Here is a 20,667-nt window from a genome sequence, read left to right as displayed (position 1 = left end):
TCAGTTGGATTGCTTGGAGCTCCAACGGGTTGAACTGGAGTCCTGATTTCACCAGAGGCCTCTAATCTTCACCCCTCCCAGATGGCTGCCTCAGCCCAAGAGTGACACATCATTCAGTACTGTTAGATCTGGTTAGAGAAGAGAGAGGAGTGTGCATCTCACCCAATCGCAGTTTGTTAACCACCTCTGTAGATTTTGTACAGTGCCCTCCGAGATCTGGACCACTGGAACTTCAGGTCCCACTGTAGAACCTGCATATGCAATCGGGCACGTATTACAAGCAGGATGCAGTAGGCCATGAGGCCAGCAGCCTCAGAGTCAGTCTCCCCGAAATCTAGCCTGAATATCCTAGACTCGCTGTTTGGGAGGTGTAACCGGGACCCCGTTACAGGAGGTTAAGCCCAAAACTGCACTGTGTCCAGAATAGCTCTGATGAAAGGGGCATATGAGTAGGGGTGAGGCGTTACTCTGGCACCTTGACAGTGAACCCCAGCGAGTGCAGGAAGTTCGGCATAGTCTGGCGGTGAGAGACGACTGCCTGGGACGAGCCTGCCTTCAACAACCAGTCATCAAGCTAGGGGGAAGACTGGCACTGCTGATCTCTGCAGATGAGCTGCAACCCCTGCCATCACCTTGGTGAAAACCTGAGGGGCGCTGGTAAAGCCAAAGGGGAGCACGGTGAACTGAAAGTGCTTGTGGCCTAACGTGAACTGCAGGCAATGTCTAGGGGGAGGCATGATGGGAATGTGGAAGAAGGCATCCTGCTAGACCAGCACTACCATCCAGTCTTCAGAGTCCAGGGCAGACAGGACTTGAGCAAGCATGATACTTTTTAAATCTCTCCTTTTTCAGGAAATATTGAGAGGGCGCAGGTCTAGGATATGAAAACGTCCTCCGCCCTTCTTGGGCCTCAGAATGTAGTGGGAATAGCTCCCTTGGCCAAGAGAGACACCATTTTCTGTTGGAGTATGGAGATATGGTGCTCTGTGAGCCTGTCGCAAGTGGGTGGCAGGGGCAAAGGGGCAGTCACGAAGGGGAGGGAGTAGCCCATTTGGACAATCTGGAGAACTTATACGTCAGATGTTGTTGACCTCCAGTGGTGCAGGTGATGGCGTATCCTGCCTCACACTGGGTTCCCTTGATGGTCGGAGGGCAAACTAAAGGGACTTGGAGGCTGCGGCTGCCAGGGGAGTGGATGACTTGCCTAACCTCTGGCTACCTGACCCACAGGGTCTGTGGGTACAATGTCCTTGGCCACACAGGGGCTGGGAAACTTGTGCACTGAGGTAGCTGGACAGGTATAGATGTGGCTGGAAGCCCATTTCTGTGGCCATGAAAGGCAGACTGGGGTTTGACTCGGGGTAATGGAGAGGCCCAAGGACCAGGCCATAGCTCTGCTGTCCTTAATGTGCTCCAGCGCAGAGTCCGCCTTGTTGGTGAAGGGACGGATCTATCAAAGGGCATGTTCATGAGCAAGGCCTGGACATTCCCTGAAAAGCCAGTAGTCCTCAACCAGGCATGGTGCCTAAGGTCCATCAACAAAGAAACAGCTGTGCCCTGTGAGTTGGCTGTATCTAGCCCACGGCAAACCTAGCTGCGCCCCTCCTGTCAGCGACAGCTTGGAAGAATATGTCTTGGATTTCAACCGAGACCGAAGGCAGCACCTGCTCAACCAAGTCCCAGAGAGAGAGTGGGTATCACCAAGAAAACATCTTCTTGCCTAAGGTATCCAGACTCTTGGATTCCCTGTCCGGTGGAGTGGTAGGGAAGGCACCAGGATTTAGTTTGGACCACCAAGCTCTCCAGGGTGGGGAAGTTGGCGTTCCTGGGGCAGGGCGATGGCAGCCGGAAACTGTCTTATTCGCAGGAGCCCCTGTGCAGGGCTTCAACCAAGGCCTGAGTAGGACGTCTGTGAAGGCTCCTTTAAAAGGGAAAAGTGGTTCGGAAGGGTTGACGGCTGAAGCATCTCTGTCAAGACATTTGTCTCAACAGTCATGGAAAGAAGCTGAAGGGCCAGGACATCAGCCGCCCTCCTCACCACCATTGCAAATGATGCTCATTCCTGGGTAGCCATGGTTGGGGAGGGGGGGGGGGGGGGGGTGGCCAAGTCAGTAACTGGGGGGTTGTCCAGTCCATTGGCATCCTCCAAATCCTCACACTAGCTGGCCTTATTGGAGTCTAGGGGCTGGTATTCATAAGGGTCCAGTGGCCCATCCCAATCTTTCCTAAGTCTTAGACCATGGGAATAGTGTTCAGGCTCCAGCCTGGATGAAATACCTCCAGTCTGCTCCGAAGTCTGCATCGGATGACACCCATGTAGCTCAGTGTCGGCAGTCAGGGATAAGAATGGGGTTGGCGAACTATGCCACCTATTAGTGTGCAGGGGTACTGCTACTGAAAAAAATGTCCCTATCCAGTCTACCACCTGGAGATAATTCTAAGGTAAGAAATCTGCGTGTAGAAGTCTCTATCAGATGCTGTAGGTCAAGATGATATTCTTTTTGTGCTTTGTTGGCTTGACAGTTGTTTTTGAGCTCCTGCAATTTTTTGACTCAACATTCTTTTTAAGCAATAGAAGCCTTTCTATTTAAAGATAGTGGTCTTTACTTTCCAATTGGTTTCCAGGTCACATCCTATATACAGGAGTCCATTTTGAGTCTGTGTCGTAGTTGAGCTTTGCCTAGTTGGTTGCTCACTGTATTCATTTGGGATTCCTGTGTTGCTAGTGATTCAGCTATCCATTTAATTAAATTCACCTAGTTGTTCTAGTGATTCAGCTATCCATTTCTTTATTTTCACCTAGTTGTTTGGCCTGGGCAGTTGGAAGGTTTTTTCTGCACTTCAGTTTTTTTGCCTCTTCCTGCTGTGGATTTTTTGCTGAAATAATCTCGGGCTTCTAAGGTAATCCTGGAGTCTGGTGTTGCTGTTTGATATAATAGACCATATCCGCATGCAAGGAAAACATCCTTCACCTGTCTCCAAGAAGGACTGCTCTTGACACTGGTGGTTAATACTGGAAACAGTTCTGCTGGATGGGGGATAGGGACTTTATTGCCATGACCTACAAACATCCAAAGTTGCTACCCCTTTTGGATTATATAAAGAGGATCAGGTGGGTACAATGTACAATTGTTCAAATACTTTGGTAGAATGAATTAAATTTAGAAAGAGATTTACAGCTGTACTTGAGTTGAATACAAAATCATAAAAAAACTGCAATGTCAGTTAAGAATAGAACTATATCTACAAGTCTCTACCAAACAACACAATACATATACTGCACTGGATTGCTTCTAAATAACAAATAGTCCAGCAGAATCTCTGCTCTCCTCCACCCCTCTCTGGCTCTATCTTCCTCCCTTCGCCCTACCCAAACTCTCCTGACAATGCATCCAAATAAACAGTGGAGGCATTCATTTGGTCTTTCTATGGCATCTTCACTTTTAGGGCCAAATAGGGTCTTTGAGACCGATCCCCTGCCACGTTTACCCCCCCCTTCACTTTCGTTAAACCATGTTGCTATCCATCCCTCTTGTTGTGGAACCTAAATACAAGGGCCAGCTAATAACTTTTAATGGTGCCCACAGAAAGCCTTTGCTTGTCCAGGGACAAAACAAATAACACATCCAACAGTTTGGCCTGTAACAGGTCCTTACTCCGGGGGCCACACCAGGTTAGAAACCTGTCCAGTGTTCGGAATAAACAGATTTTGTAGGACACCTGGCAGCAAGGATGACATTCACAACCTCAGGAAGAAGGTCAAACACAGTTAGCTGACAACGCTCACTGCCCACCCATGGAGGTGGAGATTTGGTAGGTTCAGGTGCAGAAACTCTGCCTTGCCGCTGTAACAAGAGATCTTTCAGAAGTGGTAGCATGGTTGGAGGTCAGATACTCATGCCCGGAAGTTCGGGTACCATAAACTCCTTGCCCAATCCAGAGCCACTAGGATCAGTTAGGCCCGGTCATGCCTGACTTTCTTCATAACTGCAGGAAGAAAAAGTGGCGTGGCGGAAGAACGTACAGGAATCCCATACTCCACACTACCTGAAATGTGTTTTGAAATTGTGCATTCTCTTGGTGGCGAAAAGATCTAACCAGGTTTCTACCTATAGCCGGAAGATTGCCTGTGCCAACTCGGGAAGTAACTGCTATTTGTAATCTGCCAGACACAGACTGAGTGTGTATTCTCTGGCATTCAAAGCTGCTGCCAGGTGGTTCATGACTAGGAAAATGTCCTAGAGCTCCAGTCAGCTCCAGAGATGAAGTGTCTCTTGGCACAAGAAACAGGACCTCAACCAGTCAAACAAATTTACTGTAGAAGTCAGTTCGCAGAACGGTGAGGCGATAAGGAATCTATAACTAATATAAGTCTTTTACAGATATATCGTTACCGAAGGTAAGTAACTTGTTCATCTTAAAGAGACTATTAGTTATAGATTCCTTACCTTAGAATAGATACCCCAGCAATACCAACCCCGGAGGTGGGTCTGCGAAATAAGTTCGCAGCAGAAAGTCCTGGAGAACTGAACAGCCAAAGAAGCCTTCTCTCTGGACTTGACTTTCCAGGCAATAATGTTTATTGAACATGTGCAGTGATGCCCACATGGCTGCCTGGCAGATGTCACTGAGGGGGACTCCACGTCCCAAAGCAGTAGTGGCCTCCCTCGCCCTGGTGGAATGGGCTCGCAGTCCTACCGGTGGCTCCTTTTTCGCCAAGAAATAACAGATCTTAATTCACGGCCTGACCTTTCTTGGCGCCCACCAAGTCCACAAAGAGTTGATCGTCCACCCTGAATTGTTTTGTGTGATCAGGATAAAATGATAACACATGTTTTTGATCCAGATGGTGGAGTCTTTCCTCATCCTTGGAAGGATGCGGGGGCAGGGAGAAGGTGGGAAAAGTGATTGTCTGTCCTATGTGGAAAGAGGTAACCACTTTGGGTAGAAAAGAAGGCCTAGTTCGAAGGACAACCTTGTCCAGATGGACAGCAAGTAAAAGAGGTCTTGAAGACAGAGACTGCAGCTCCCTCAACCTGTAAGCAGAGGTGATGGCAACCAGAAAAGCCGTTTTTAGAGTCGGAGGGGACACTTATACATGGGTTTGAAGGGAGTGCACCTAAGGTAAGTTAATACCAGATTCAAGTCCCACTGGGGCATTACGAAAGGAATAGGGGGAAAGAGGTGAGTAATGTCCTTAAGAAATCTATTTACAATAGGGGACTTGAAAAGAGAAGGCTGATCAGGAAGGCGAAGAAAGGCCGAACTGTCCGAAAGGTAGCCTTTAAGGGTGCCCAAAGCAGAGCCCCGCTGGGCCAAAGAAAGGATGAATAGGAGAACCTCAGAAAGAGGGGCAGAAAGGGGATCCACAGCCTTTGCTGCGCACCATGCCACAAATTTGTTCCATCTACCACCGTATACAGTCTTAGTAGAGGGACGCCTGGCTGGCAATATGACATTACAGACCTCAGGAGAAGGTCGAAAGCTGTCCACTGTCCCCGCCCAATCTCCATGCAAGGAGATGGAGGCTGGACAGGTTCGGGTGGAAGACCGCCCTCTGCTGCTGCTACAGAAGATCCTCCCGAAGAAGCGGTCTGAACGCAGGATCTATGGCCATGTTCAAGAGCTTGGGATACCAGACTCTTTGTGCCAGGCCGGAGCCACAAGAATGACTTGGGCCCGGTTGAGCTTGATCTTCTTCAACACTGTGCAGAAGTGGTATAGGCGGAAAGGCGTATAGGAGACCGCAAATCCACTTACAATGAAAAGCCAACGTGCAGAACTGATGACATTGCACGTTCTCTTCGGTGGTGAACAGATCTAACCAAGACTCTCCCCACTGCTGAAAGAGATATTGCACCCCCTCCGAGTGAAGACGCCATTTGGGATCCATTATGCACTGGCGGCTGACTTTGTCCGCCCTTGCGTTCAGAGAACCTGACAGGTGTTGAACCATCAGGGACATGCCCTGATGTTCCAGCCACGCCCAAAGACGAAGAGCCTCTTGACACAGGGTCCATGACCCCACCCCGCCATGTTTGTTGCAGTACCAGATGGCGGTGGTGTTGTACGTGAACACCTTTGACTGAAGGAAGGAATGCCTTCAGTGCCAGACGAATCACCCGGAGCTCCAGTAGATTGATGTGGAGCCCGGACTCCGCCGAAGAGCAGAGACCTCTGATCTCCGCCTCCACCATGTGGCCACCCCATCCCAGGATTGATGCATCTGTCACAACTGTGAACTCCGGTTGGGGAAGGGAAAGGGATCTGCCGTTGACCCAATCCTGGTCCTGCCAGATCTGGAGCAATCAGAAAGATTCCCCTGATGCTGGGACCACTGGAACTTCAGGTCCCATTGGAGAGCCCGCATATGCCACCTGGCATGATCCACCAGGAGGATGCAGGAGGCCCTGAGGACCAGCAGCCTCTGGGTCACTCTCACCGAAATCCAGAATAGAAGCTGAAACATTGGTATCATAGCCCGAATATTCTGGACTCAGTGCTTGGTAGGATAAGCCCAAAAATGCGCTGTATCCAGAACTGCTCCGATGAAATGGAGTTTGAGAGGGAATCAGGTATGACTTCGGCATATAGGACTTTTGCAGTCTCCTGCAAAACCTGGATGAAATCTTATAGGTTTCCCTTGTGCTGAGACCACTAAAACTTTAGCTTTCACTACGGTGCTCGCATATGTCACCTGGCATAGTCGACAAAAAGAATACAGGATGCCAAAGCCCCTGAAGCCTCAAAGCCACTCTCACCAAATCCCAGGACCAAGGCTGAAACAATGGGATCATAGCCCGAATGTCCTGGAGAGATGACCCAAAAGTGCACCTTATCCAGGATGGCTCCAATAAAAAAGAGACTCTGCAAAGGAATCAGATGTAACTTCAGAACATGATACTGAACCTCAACCATGCCAGTCATCAAGGTAGGGAAAAACAGGGATCCCCAACCTCAGAAGGTGTGCTTCAAACACAGCCATCACCTCCGTGAACACCCAAGGGGCACTGGGGAGGCCAAAGGGAAGCACATCAAATTGGAAACACTCCCGGCCCACCTTGAAATGCAAGCACCGTCTGCATCACTGAACAAAAGGTACATGAACAAAGGCGTCCTGGAAGTCCAGAGCCACCATCCAGTCGCCTGGCTCATGGGCAGATGGAACCTGGGCCAGTTGAGAATCTTGTATTTGTCCTTCCATGAGAAGACATTCAGAGGTCAGAGATATAAAAAAAAAGGTGAAGACCTTCATCCTTCTTCGTCACAAGAAAATAGTTGAAACAACAGTCAGTCCATATTTACCGGGCCTGGATTGTCTCTATGGCTCCATTGGCCAAAACAGCCTTAATGTCTTGGTGCAAGATGGACAAGTGCTCCTCTGAAAGATATTCTGAAGTGGGTGATAGATGCAACAGGTGAAAAGGAATGGCAGGACGTAGCCATAGATGATCTGGAGGACCTACCTGTTGGATGTTATATTATGCCACCATTGGAGGAAATGTGCGATCCTGCCCCTCACGGAGTGGTCGTGTGCGACTAAGGGCAAACTAAAGCGGCTTGGAGGCTGTTGCCGTAGGGACGGGGGACTGGGAAGTTCTTTGTCCCTGGTGGTCTGGATGTTGTCTGCTTGCTTCCTGTCCCCAACTCCAAAGGGACTAGGGTGTCTGTTGACATTGGCGGTACAACAACCCCCTGGATTAGCCACGAATGTGGCAAAATTGCTGAGGATGCTGCCTTGCAGGAATATAAAGGCTGAGGGAGTGCGCCGAGTTTCAGCTTTCGGTAAAGCATTCCAAGCTGAATCGACCTTCTCATCAAACTTTAAAACCTCCTTTGGATAGCATATATGATTTACCTGGCTACACACCTTGTACAGGGAGTGAGAGTACTAAATAATCTGCTCAGAGGAGTATTTGGTGGTCACATGAATTACCATTTGGAATACCAATGTATCTGCCTGATTGAGATGTTTGTGGCAAGGTGTCAAAGTTGAAACCACTGCTTAAATCTCTTACAGACAGTTCAAGAAACTAGAACTAAATTGTGCAAAGTTAACAACCCTGACTCTGCCACCAACAAAAGTTACTAAAGCTGCTGACGTGTGGCTACCTCAAGTGGGAGAGATATTTCTGGAAAGAATCCCTGAAAAGTAAGTCTTTGGACCATCAAACCAACCACAAGTTAGGGTTCTAAGGGTAGAAGGAACTCAGACATTAATCTTGTCACCACTCCTTGGAAAAAGAATAACAGGAAGGTGTTGATGGATCACATCAAAAAGCACTATGTGCACTGTTCAGCAGATTGCCATCATCAAAACCAAGTTGCCTCTGGAGTAGATCAACATATCCTTTCCCTTCTCAGGAGGAACTACCCAAGAAGTGTACAACCACGTTGAAATCTTCAACCCCTTTATGGGGATTGAGAAGATTGATGTGTCTACAGTTTTAAACCAAATGCCAACTTCAACTAGCAAACCTGTTTCTTTATGGTTTATAATAAACCGCAGACAGAACCCACATCAGCTGTAATTATACTACTACAATAAATTGTGGTGTATGATAATGCATCTGATACAGATTATGAAAGAAAGGCAATAATATTCCTTCTTTTAATCAATCAATGTTACAGATGATTCTTGCTTGCTGTTGGTTCCATGACAGATATCATTTTCAAACACAGTCATGCAGGTGATAGTTTGCCCGATTTGGAAGGCAGTGACAACCTTTGGCAAGAAGTAAGGACGAGTGCGAAGCACAACCTTATCCGGATGAATCGACAGAAAGGGAGGCTTACAGGAAAGAGCCTGGAGTTCACTCAAGCGCCTATCGGAGGTGATGGCAACCAGGAAAGCAGTCCTCAAAGTCAATAAACGAAAAGGACAGTTGTGAAGCAGCTCAAAGGGAGCGCTTATCAAATAAGTAAGAACCAGTCCCACTGCTGCATCATAAACGGAATAGGAGAGAAAAGGTGAGTAATGCCTTTAAGAAATCTATTTACAACAGGGGACTTGAAAAGAGAGGGCTGATTAGGGAGCCTGAGAAAGGCCAGAATTGCAGAAAGATATCCCTTAATAGTGCCCAGAGCAGAGCCCTGCTGGGCCAGAGAAAGAAGGAACAAAAGGACTTCTGAAAGAGGGGCAGAAAGGGGATCCACAGCCTTTGCTGTGCACCATGCCATAAATTATTTCCACCTGCAGGCATATACCGATTTAGTGGAGGGACGCCTGGCTGCCAGAATGATATCACAGACTTCAGGAGGTAAGTCAAAAGGAATCAACTGTCGCAGCTCAATCTCCACGCATGCAGGTGGAGGCTGGACAGGTTCAGGTGGAGGACCATCCCCTGCTGCTGCGACAGAAGATCATCCCGAAGCGGCAGTTGAATCGGGGGATCCATGCTCATACTGAGTAGCTTGGGATACCAAACTCTTCGAGCTCAGTCCGGGGTCACAAGAATGACTTGAGCCCGGTCGTGCCTGATCTTCTTCAGTACTCTGGGTAGAAGTGGTATAGGCGGAAAGGCGTACAACAGACCGCAGCTCCACTCGTGACAAAAAGCATCGGCGAGCGCATGCAATCTTGGAAATTCCAACTCGCAGAAGTGATGACATTGCGCGTTCTCTTCGGTGGCGAATAGATCTAACCAAGGCTCTCCCCACCGTTGAAAGAGATCTTGCGCCACCTCCGAGTGAAGACGCCATTCGCGATACATCATGCACCTGCGGCTGAGTTTGTCCACCCTGGCGTTCAAAGAACCTGCCAAGTGTTGAACCGTCAAGGAAATGCCTTGATGTTCCAGCCATGTCCAGAGACGCAGAGCTTCCTGACATAGGGTCCATGACCCCACCCCGCCTTGCTTGTTGTAATACCACATGTTGGTGGTGTTGTGTGGGAACACCTGCACTACTCTACACTTGACAGAGGGAAGGAATGCTTTCAGTGCACGTAACATCGCCCGGAGCTCCAGAAGGTTGATATGGAGCCTGGACTCCGCCAGAGACGAGAGGCCTCTGATCTCCGTCTCTCCCATGTGGCCGCCCCATCCCAGGAGGGACGCATCTGTCACCACTGTGTGCTCTGGTTGGGAAAGGGAGAGGGAATCTGCCGCCGACCCAACGCTTGTTCGTGAGCCACCACTGCAACTGTTGCGCAGTGCCCTCTGAGATCTGGACATACTCGGACAGGTCCCCTTAATGCTGCGCCCACTGGAAATTCAGGTCCCATTGCAGAGCCCTCATATGCCATCTGGCATGATTGGTCAGCAGGATGCAAGAGGCCATGAGGCCCAACAACCTCAAGGTCATCCTGAAAGAAACCCAGGACAAGGGCCGAAAGATCGGAAACATAGCCCGAATGTCCTGGACTCGATGTTCGGGAGGATAAACCAGAAACTGCGCCGTGTCCAGAACCGCTTAGATGACATGGAGCTTCTGAGATGGAATCAAGTGCGACTTTGGCACGTTGATGGAGAGCCCCAGCAAATGCAGATGGTCGGCCGTAGTCTGGAGGTGGGAGACAACTGCCTGGGGCGAGCCCGCCTTCAACAGAAAGTCGTTAAGATAGGGGAAGACTGAAACCCCCGACCTGCGCAGATGAGCTGCGACCACCGTCATCCCTTTCGTGAACACCCGAGGGGCGCTGGTAGGGCCAAAAGGGAGCACGGTGAACAGAAAGTGCTCGTGGCCTACCGTGAACCATAGGTAATGCCGGTGGACCAGCAGGACAGGGTTATGAAAATAAGCGTCCTGCAAGTCCAGCGCTACCAACCAGTCTTGCCGGTCCAGGGCAGATATGACCTGAGCAAGTGTGAGCATCTTGAACTTCTCCTTCCGGAGGAAGCGATTGTCATTCCGAAGGTCTAAGATAGGACGTAGGCCCTTGTCCTTCTTTGGAACCAGAAAGTAGTGGGAGTAACAACCACGACCTACTTCTGGCGTCGGAACGCACTCAATGGCCCCCTTGGCCAAGAGGCCCGCAACTTCATCCTGAAGAAGTGCCAAGTGATCCCCCGACATGGGGTGGGACTGAGGTGGCATGGCTGGAGGGGTAGTCTCGAAGGGGAAGGAGTAGCCCGGTCGGACTATCTGCAGAACCCACCTGTCCGAAGTGATGGTGCACCAGTGGTGGAGGTGATGGCGAATCCTGACACCCACTCGCGTTTGGTGGGCCTGAAACACCGAACTAGGAAGGTTTGGAGGCAGTGGCGGCAGGGGAGGTGGTGAACTGACCCGCCCGCTGGCACCGTGACCCACCTCTGAGGGTCCCAAATCCGCAGCTGCACTGAGACTGTTGCTGCGCAGGCCTGTGGCTCTGAAACAAACGTGTCTGGGCACCCCTTCCTTGGCCACGAAAGGAGCGAAAAGCTGAAGGAGTGCGCATAGCCTTAAAACGCTCCAACGCACTATCTGCCTAGTCTCCGAAAAGGCAAGTGCCATCAAAGGGCATGTCCATCAGAGTGTTCTGGACATCCCCGGAAAAAACAGTTGTCCTCAGCCAGGCGTTGCGGCGTAGCGCCACTGTCGTGAAATCGCCCTGCCCAGCGAGTCAGCGGTGTCAAGACCACAACGAATTGTGAACTTGGCTGCATCTCTCTCCAAAGCAAAAGCTTGGGAGAGCACCGTCCGGGCCTCCTCCGAACACTGAGGCAGCACCTGCACAACCGTGTCCCACACAGAATGGGAATAACGGCCCAAGAGGCATGCGGTATTTACAGACCGCAGCCCTGAACTGGCGGAAGTAAACCGTTTCTTGGATTCCCTGTCCGGAGGTGCGGAAAGGAATGCGCTTGGGGATGCAGAGGCTTGGGCAACCAAGCTCTCAGGGGTTGGGTGTTGAGAAAGGGAAATGGGGTCGCCCGGGGCAGGTCGATGGCGTCGGGTCACGTTCTTATCCACAGGAGCCCCTGTGTTGGGCCTGGACCAGGTGCCCAAAAGAACGTCCGAAAGTGCGTCTTTAAAGGGCAGCAGCGGCTCCGTAGAGGAAGACGCTGGCCGGAGCACTTCTGTCAGGAGGTTAGTCCTGACAGCCACCGTAGGGAGCTCGAGGTGGAACGCCTCGACTGCTCTACTCAAAACCACAGAATATGAGCCACCCTCCACCGTAGCCACGGTAGAAGGAGACAGTGTGCCAGGTTCTGGAGTAAAATACATGTCAGCTGTAACCTCCAAATCCTCTTCCCAGTCCGGGTCTAACTCGCACTAGGCTGCGAGAGGGTCCTCAGACCCCTGCCAGTACTTCCCTTCCTCCCCAACCTGCCGGGCAGGAAGTAACGGTGGAGGTGGTTGGAGAAAGGGTTAGAAATTCCCCATCGGTGTCGATTGACACCGGTCCGGCGCCTTCTCCACATTGGAGTGGAAGCCGGGGACGGCTTCGGCCATGGAGCCGGCCGACGCCGGTGGCGGTGCCGTAGTCATCGATGTCGGTGGAGGTCCTATGAGGCAACTCGACATCGGCTGGGATCCGTGCATGGATCCATGGGGGTCTTGCGGGGTCGAGACTGGAGTCGTCGATGATGGGGTCGGAGCCGGCGAGGAAGATGAGCGAGGACCCCAAGTTGGACCCACGGGGCCTGAAAGCGTTCCGGCAGGGCCCAATGGGCCAAAAAGGGGGGCCATGGCTGACAGGAAGTTCTGTAGCTGGGCCGGAGTCGCTGCGGACCCGGGAAGGGTGGGTAGGCCGTCGGCAACTGAAAGGGGTCCGCCGGAGCCTCGTGGGTGGCACCACCGGCACCCTCAGCCATGTCACGCGACAGGCTAGAGGAAGGCGAAGAGTGACAACGCTTCTTCGACTTCTTGTGCTTCGCCTTACCTGACTTCGAGTGCGAAGACTTCGACGAACAATGGTGGTGGTGGCAGCTCCATGACCGGTCCCTTGACCTCCCACGGGATCGGGACCTTGAATGGCGTGGAGCAGACTCCCGGGCCTCCAGCAACTTTCGGGACCGCTTCCGCAAAGTTTACAGAGCCATGGCCCGGCAGTCGTGGTCACACCCCAGGCAGTAGAGACACTCACTGTGTGGGTCCATCACCAACATTGTGCAGGGACAAGCCGCGCAAGACTTAATACAGGGCATCTCTATACACCAGAAGTTAAAGACTCAAGAAAGCAGAGACAAAAGTCGCACAAATAACTCAGTCAAAAAGTGACTGGGTTACTGCTCTCTCCGAATCTGGGCTTGCTGGCGCGGAAAAAGAAAGAACTGATGTCAGCACGCGTGGGCGCGTCGACGTAGCTCCAGCGACATCATCTCGGCGACTACGACGCCTACGACGTATGCGGAGCCGCACGACGACGCTTACCGACGCGCAGTGGTACTGCGGACGAAAACTTTCCGGATCCAGTCTGTTGCCTGGGGGTAATTCTAAGGTAAGGAATCTATCACTAACGTGTTTCTTTCAGATAGGATTATCATGCTGTGAACAGTACTACATATGAGGAAGAGGTGTGGCGCCGCGGCCAGGGCGACTGACTCCGGAATCTGGGGATCACGGTTCGATCCCCGGCACCGGCGGCAGATTAGCCCAGCACCATGTGACTCTGGGCAATAGCTTGCTTAATCTTCCCGACGGCCCCCAGCGCCTAGAGACCCTAACGGGTGATTGTGCGCTTTACAAATGTGGATATTATTATGCTGTGCTGGATGTTATTGTTTGGGAAAGGGTTCCTCACCACAACGAGTCTGACAGAAATTATTTAAATTCCTATGTTTTAAAAATATCCCTTGATCCCATTATAATTCCTAGCCCTTTTTCAAATTCATGGGCATAAATGCTGTCAAACAGTTCATGCTAGACCTAGTTTCACATGCCATCTTAGACACTGGAGATCCCTATTTAAATGCATAAATTCCTTTAGAACTACTCAGTTTTCCTAATTATGGACACGTTTTAAAAAAGATTTCCATATTTTATAGTGATGGCAGCTCTGACCCATCTGCCTTTGATGATTCTTAAGAATTAGATAAACTCAAAAAATCCTAATCAACAATCAGATTTTATCCTACACATACACCAAATGATCCCTCAAACAACATGCATGAGCTGTGCATCTGTTAAAGGTTTAAAAACACTGTCCATTGCAAAAATGATCTTAATGCATTTCACATGTTGGTTCTGAACTGGAACACAAGCAACCTAGGACCGGTTTCACCCTTGTTATGGGCTCATCAGCCGGGTACAGCTTAGTTCCATTGACACAGTGTGCCGGGACACAAGACTGTATACATCTTCACTAGTGTGCAGCAGATCTTTATAGAGAGAACCATCATTTGAAAGATGGACTGTTTTTGCACTGTCTTGTCCTTCTTTGTCTCTGACAAACCCACAAAGAGTTGACCATCCACCCAATGTTCTTTGTTGTGTACAATATAAAAGCTTAGTGCCCTCTTGGGACTTAATAGTGAAGTCTCTTGTCCTCCTTAGAGGGATGAGGTGGGGCAAAGAAGGCTGGAAGTGTGATATTCTGCCCAACATGAAATGGAGTAGCCACTTTCACCAGAAAGAAAGCTCAGGCCCTAAACACCAACTTCTCTGGGAAAACTGTAGTATAGGATGGGTTGACAAAAAGAGCCTGCAGCTCACTCACATGCCTTGCTGATGTAATGGTGATGAGAAAGTCCATTTTTAACACCAGTGGTCTTAATGAACACCTGTTCAACGCCTCAAAAAAGGTGCACAACAAAAAAAGGAGGATTAAATTAAAGTCCCACTGAGGCACCAAAAAGGTTTTTTAGGAGAAACAAAAGTTGCACACCTTTCAAAATCTCATCACAATAGGTGGTTTATATAGCAAAGGCTGATCCCGCAACCACAGAAAAGCTGTAAGAGCAGTACGCAGCATTTAACAGTGCACATGGCAAGTCCTTGCTGGGTCAGGAACAAAACGACTAGATCCAACGACTGGCGTAGACTGATTTTGTGTGGGATACCTCGCTGTCAAGATGCCATCAATGACCTCAGGTCAAACTAGGTCAACTGTTGTTGCTCAATCTCCAAGCATGGAGATGCAGTTTGTGAAGGTCCAGGTGCAGCTTCCTGCCTTGCAGCTGCGACAGAAGACCCTTCTTAAGCGACATCTTGATCGGAGAACAGACGCCCATACCCAGGAGTTCTAATTACCACATTCTTCCGACCCAATCCGGTGTCACTAAGGTGAACTGGGCCCGGTCGTTCCTGATATACTACGTCTTGCCCTACAATCAGGCGCAACAGCCATTTGTGACCACTAAGCATTGGTGGCTCAGTTAGTCTGCCCTAGCATTTAGAAATCTACCACTATAGAAATTCCCTGGGGATACAGCCAGTTCCAGAGGCGTAGAGCCTCCTGGCACAGGACCCAAGATTTCACTCCTCCCTGCTTATTGCAGTACCATATGGCGGTGGTGTTGTCCATGAGCAACTGCACCAGCTTTCTTTTGATGGTAGACAGGAAGGCTACAAAGCCGAGTGAATCACCCACTCTTCCAACTGATAGTGGAGTCAAACTTTTGCTGGAGACCAAAGGACTCTGATCTCCACCACTCTCAGATGCCCTTCCCAACCCAGAAGTGATGAATCCATCACCAGTGTCAAATCTGGGTGGGGTAAGGAGAGGGGTCAGACACTGACCCAATTGCACTCTACCAGTCACCACTGCATGCTGTTTGCAGTCTCCTACGAAATCTGGATACAATCAGATTTCCCTGCTGCTGTGCCCACTGGGACTTCAGGTCCCACTGCAGAGTTTGCATATGCCATCTGCCATGTCTCACCAGCAGGATCTAGGTCATCAATCCCAGCAGCCTCAAAGACATCCACACTGAGATCCAGGACGGAAACATTTGGATCATGGCACAAATGTCCTGGACTCTTCCCTCTGGGAGAGAGGCATGAAACTGTACATTATCCAGAATGGCTGGGATGAAAGGGAGCATCTGCAAAGGAGTCAGGTGTGACTTCAGCAGGTGAATCATGAACCCCAACAACAGGAGAAGGTCTGCTGTCATCTGGTGGTGGATGACAACTGCCTTGGGTAAGCAGGCCTTGAACAGCCAGTTGTTGAGGTAGGAGAAGACTAGAACCCCAAACTCCGAAGATGTGCTAGGACCACTGCCATCACTTTCGTTAACACCAGGGATATGGAAAAAAGCATTCTGTAGGTCCAATGTTGCACTCCAAACTCCAGTGTAATGGGCAGACAGGCCCTGGGCTAGCCTGAGCTTCTTGAATGTTTCCTTCCACAGGAAGGGATTGAGAGGGCAGAGCTTTATAAAAGGACAAAGACTTCTGTACTTCTTTGGCACCAGGAAATAGCTGGAGCAACAGCCAGTTCTACTCCTTCTACCCTCTCTGTGACCTGTTTGGCCATAGGGCCAGCACAACGTGCTGCAAGAAGGATGGGGGATCCTCCGTCAGCTGCTCTGATGGTGGTAGAAGGATGGAAAGAAATGGAAGGGTACAGCCTGATGAACAATTGGGTGGACCCACTTGTCTGACAGATGGCTTGTCACCATTCAACAAACTTTATTTCGGTCAATGTAGACCATAAAAAGTAGATGACACAACATCACCACAGCAACCTTAAACAATTCTCTTTGTACCTTGTCTCATCTTGACTTTTTTTCCTTTTAACCATTTTTAACCTGTTTTTAATTGTTTTTACTCTTTGAATTATTGCTGTAATGACACTTGACTAACTTAAAATGCATCATGGCTATCTTTTATAATCTGCCTTGGATGAACTTTTAATACTGCTCAAATTCAGCTATATATGCATTGTATCATCTACTTTTTATGGTCTACAATGACTGAAATAAAGTTTGTTGACTGGAATAGAAATATCAGATCCTGCCTCCGACAGGATGGCCGTATTCCAGTAAGGACACACTAAAGCAGGTTTGCGGCTGCAGTTGCTGGAAAGGTGTGGAACAAAACTGCACATTGTCCCTGAAGTCCTGGCTGTTGTCTTTGTGATCTGCGACCTCAGTCACGAAAAGGCTGGAAGTCCGGCTGGGCTTGCAGAGGGCTATGGTGCTCGAAAACTGAAAACCCCTGCCATGGCCTCAGAGAGGACGAAATTGCTGGTGAAACTGTCTAGTGGGGGCAGACAAACCCAAGCAATGTGCTGCGGCCCTGCTCTCCTAAAATCATTCCCAGGCTGAATCAGCTTAGGCACAGAAAAGACGAGCTATTGAAAGGCCTGTTCAAGAAGGGTACCTGGATGCAGTCAGCGATTGGCAAATGTAACTGTCGCGGTCATCCTGGATAGCTTATGTCAGAGACACGCTATGGTCGTACAGAAATGCTGTTAAAACTTTGGCCACAGTGTCCCATAGGGCATGGGAGTAGCAGCCTAGAAGACAGTTGGGGTTTATGATTGCAGAGCAAGGCTCATGGAGGAACCCATGCGCTTGTCAAATGTTTATATTTCCTTAGACAAATGGACAGGTGGTATGGTGGGGAAGGTGTTGGATTGAATTACTGTTGGATGCCTGCACCACAAAGCTTTCAGGTGCGGGTGTTGTGTGGGAAAGTCAGAGTTGCCTGGTGCTAGCTGGTGGGGGTGCCACCAAGCAACAAGCCAATTAACTGGTGGCCCTAAACACGGTTTCGCCCAAGTGCGTATCAATGAGGGCCTCATCAAATGGTAACCAAAGATCTGTAGATGCCCTTTCTTTGGTGGCAGCGCTGGAAGGAGAAAAAAGGCAAGTGTCTGGAGAAGTATCAAGGCCACTGGCATCTTGTACTTCTTCATGTCAATTTTCCTCATCATAGTGGGGGACAAATTCATCCCCTTCACCAAAATTGACACTGTAAGAGTCTGTGCCGAAAAGAATGTGCAAAGTCTAAGCCCAATATCGTGGTACGGGCAAAGTTTCAGAATCAGAAGTATTGCCAGCTGGCTGTGCTCTGGAGGGACCAGGGTACAGCCTTAGCCAAGGTCGTGGTAGATTCTGCTCAAAGTCCGAGAGTACAATAGGTTGCCAATCCTCCTCCAGTGTCAGTTAAGAGTAAGTGCACAGTGGGTAGCGCTGGCTTCCTCTCAGAGCAGCTAATGGCAGCAGCCTTGAGGCTTGTCAGGTGGCCGCTGAAAGGCATCCCTAGCGCCAAGAATGGTACGCCATTATGACTCTCTTTCCCCCCGTAATTTCTCTGGGGTGTGCCTGCAATGCTGTCTGGAAAAAACAAAATGCATCCCTAAGTCCACTTTTGTACACCCCATCACAAGGCAAGTGTACATTGCGGATGAAAGTGCCATAATGTACAGTGCCGGTGACAATTCCTAGACATTCGCTCTCAGACACTTTAAACATGTCTAGTTCAAAGTGCAATAGTCTGCTACAACAGTTTCCACAGAATTAAGGCTGAAAAGGGATGATTAAAAATGTAATCAAATGAGGAAATAATGCTGAAATATTTCGATTTTTGCGTTGCAAAATTTGCACATCTAACAATATCCTGGGGGTTCTGCCTAAAGGCCTGCACTTGCTGTGACATTGCAGATGGACCAAGAAGTTAGGGATGCATTGGGACTAGACTCTGGAATGGCTCCGATGGAGACAGGGAGCAAGACTGGCAGCATGTTGACACCCTTGTGCCCTAGCTGGAGTTTGAGAGTGGCAGGAAGGGGACAATTTCCACTTCGATGTATTATGTTTCTTCTTGGACTTAACCGAAAACTTTGACAGTGATGATTATCTGCAGTGGGATCAGGACAATCCTTTCGACCGGTCAAGGGGTGGAGTTTTCAGATATTTGGCGACATACTGTTTCACCTTGCAGTCCTGTGTGGCTTTCGCCTTCATCTCTTTATGACATTTCTTTTCTACAGAAAACTACTGATTTACCAAGAAGTCTATTGATCTCTATATTCAAACTGTCCTGCTTGGTCTGTATTTGATGGTGGTTGCAGGGATTACAGCATGCTTGGCTTTTGCCCACAAAAATGGACAGATAAATCTGATCAGGTCATTCGCAAATGGAAAACAAATTGTATTTAATACCGGAAAATGTTTGTGTTCATAAAGGTTTCAAAGTCTTCTGTGATATACTCAGACTTTATCTTACAATTTTTAATTTTACAAGAATTAATTTTCCATTTTTACTATTTTAATGTCGGAAACTGCTTGTTATTTTGTTGATCCATCTAACACTGCATTCATGTTTATTTCTTCTACCTTATGTCAATGTCATATATATTTTAACAAACGTAGCAGTAATTATATAAAAAAGGAAATATGTATGCAAATCTGTACTTATGCAAAACTACAGTTTGCTTTATTTATATAAGTACTCTTGCAATTCTCTGAGAAATAAATAAATAAAACTTAACTTGAAACATAAATGTAATACAATGAGGGTATTCTTCTCCCTTCAACCACTTTGCCTTTGTGATTCGGTTACAGAGTGAGCACACAAACAAAGGAATGGATGCGAACATAAGTAATAGTCAGTGGCTTGTTTAACTCCAGCATTTATATCCATTTGTGTTACTTTGAGGCTGCTGTTGAATTAAGAGCACAAACCAAGATTTACATTTTCCGTGCAAAAGGAGATATTTCCAGTAAGATACAGAAATGTGTTTTAATCCTGTAATTCAGCTTCAAAGTTGTGTTTGCTGTATAAAGATAATTGAGAAATTGGTGTTTTGCAATTCTCTTTACATATCACCAAGAAATAGGCATAATGTTTTACCAACAGTTTCTAGTTGTCTTCGAGTTTAAGCATGTACAAATATTTGGAAGATGACATGGAAAGCTATGAAACATTGGTCTAATTACACAGGAAAAAAAGCATTGGTAATGCATCGGGTTCGCCTATGTAATGAATAAAGAGCTGTTTTCATCAATCATCGTCTGGTAAAAGGAAAGAGCTCTCTAACAGATAACACGGAAGTGGGGAGGATGTGGCGCAGCAGTCAGAGCTGCTGACTGGAGAGCTGGGGATGCATGTTGAGTCTCGGTGGTGCTGAGCAACATCCTGCGATTCAATACAAATCACTTAATCTCTCCGGGTGATAAATTGTTATATATATATGCTGCAATAGTAAAAGGCAAAACTTTATGAAAATATAGTTCCACCAAAGCAGTTGAAAGATAAAAGAAGCAGACGATGAACACGCATTGGTAAATGCAGGAAATGGAGGAAATGGAGGAAAGCAAAGAGGCACACACAGGAACCAATGAGAAGCCGGGAAAGAGAGGAGGTGGGATGTAAATCACTTTAAAATGTATATTAAAACTAACAGATTTCTCTAGGACACGGCGCAAACGCTGTGTAGACGAAACCTAAAGAAGGCACAGAACTGAAAAAAGAAACATATTTAGTTCCACTTACCAAAATATATGTCTGCTTGGATGATTAACCAAGAGTGATTGCTTGAATTTATTGTCAGTGCATAGTTCACCAATTCCTTCATGGTCACTGCCACAGCCTCAAAATCGACTGACTGGAGGCTTGGAAATAAAAGATTAGAGATCTTAATTACCGAATTTGTTTATGCATAGTTTTATACAAAAAATATTTGTGTTTACTAGCCTCATGCTTTAATGCAAAAATAGACATCAACTACCACAGAAAAAATAGACATGAAAGCTGAAACTACAGCATGTGAGACAAAACCACAAATGTTTCAGTCCTGCACAGATGCAAGAAGCTACGAATCACTACATTCCTTTTCTTTAGTTACAC

At 48.4% G+C, this 20,667-nt stretch overlaps 1 protein-coding gene across 2 annotated transcripts in view; it reads right to left on the bottom strand.

Annotated features, from left to right (window-relative positions):
* INTS8 (integrator complex subunit 8) overlaps positions 1–20,667 on the bottom strand; it is a 552,137-nt gene that overhangs the window by 113,885 nt on the left and 417,585 nt on the right. For both annotated transcript variants that reach the window (XM_078687009.1, XM_078687008.1), the window contains exon 22: positions 20,314–20,432. In XM_078687009.1, coding sequence (XP_078543135.1) covers positions 20,314–20,432 — 119 coding nt within the window. The remainder of the gene's footprint in view (positions 1–20,313; positions 20,433–20,667) is intronic.

The sequence above is a fragment of the Lissotriton helveticus genome, chromosome 4_1 (assembly GCF_964261635.1).
Source record: "Lissotriton helveticus chromosome 4_1, aLisHel1.1, whole genome shotgun sequence".
Classification (NCBI taxonomy): Eukaryota; Metazoa; Chordata; class Amphibia; order Caudata; family Salamandridae; genus Lissotriton; species Lissotriton helveticus.
This window is presented reverse-complemented; position numbering and strand designations above follow the sequence as displayed.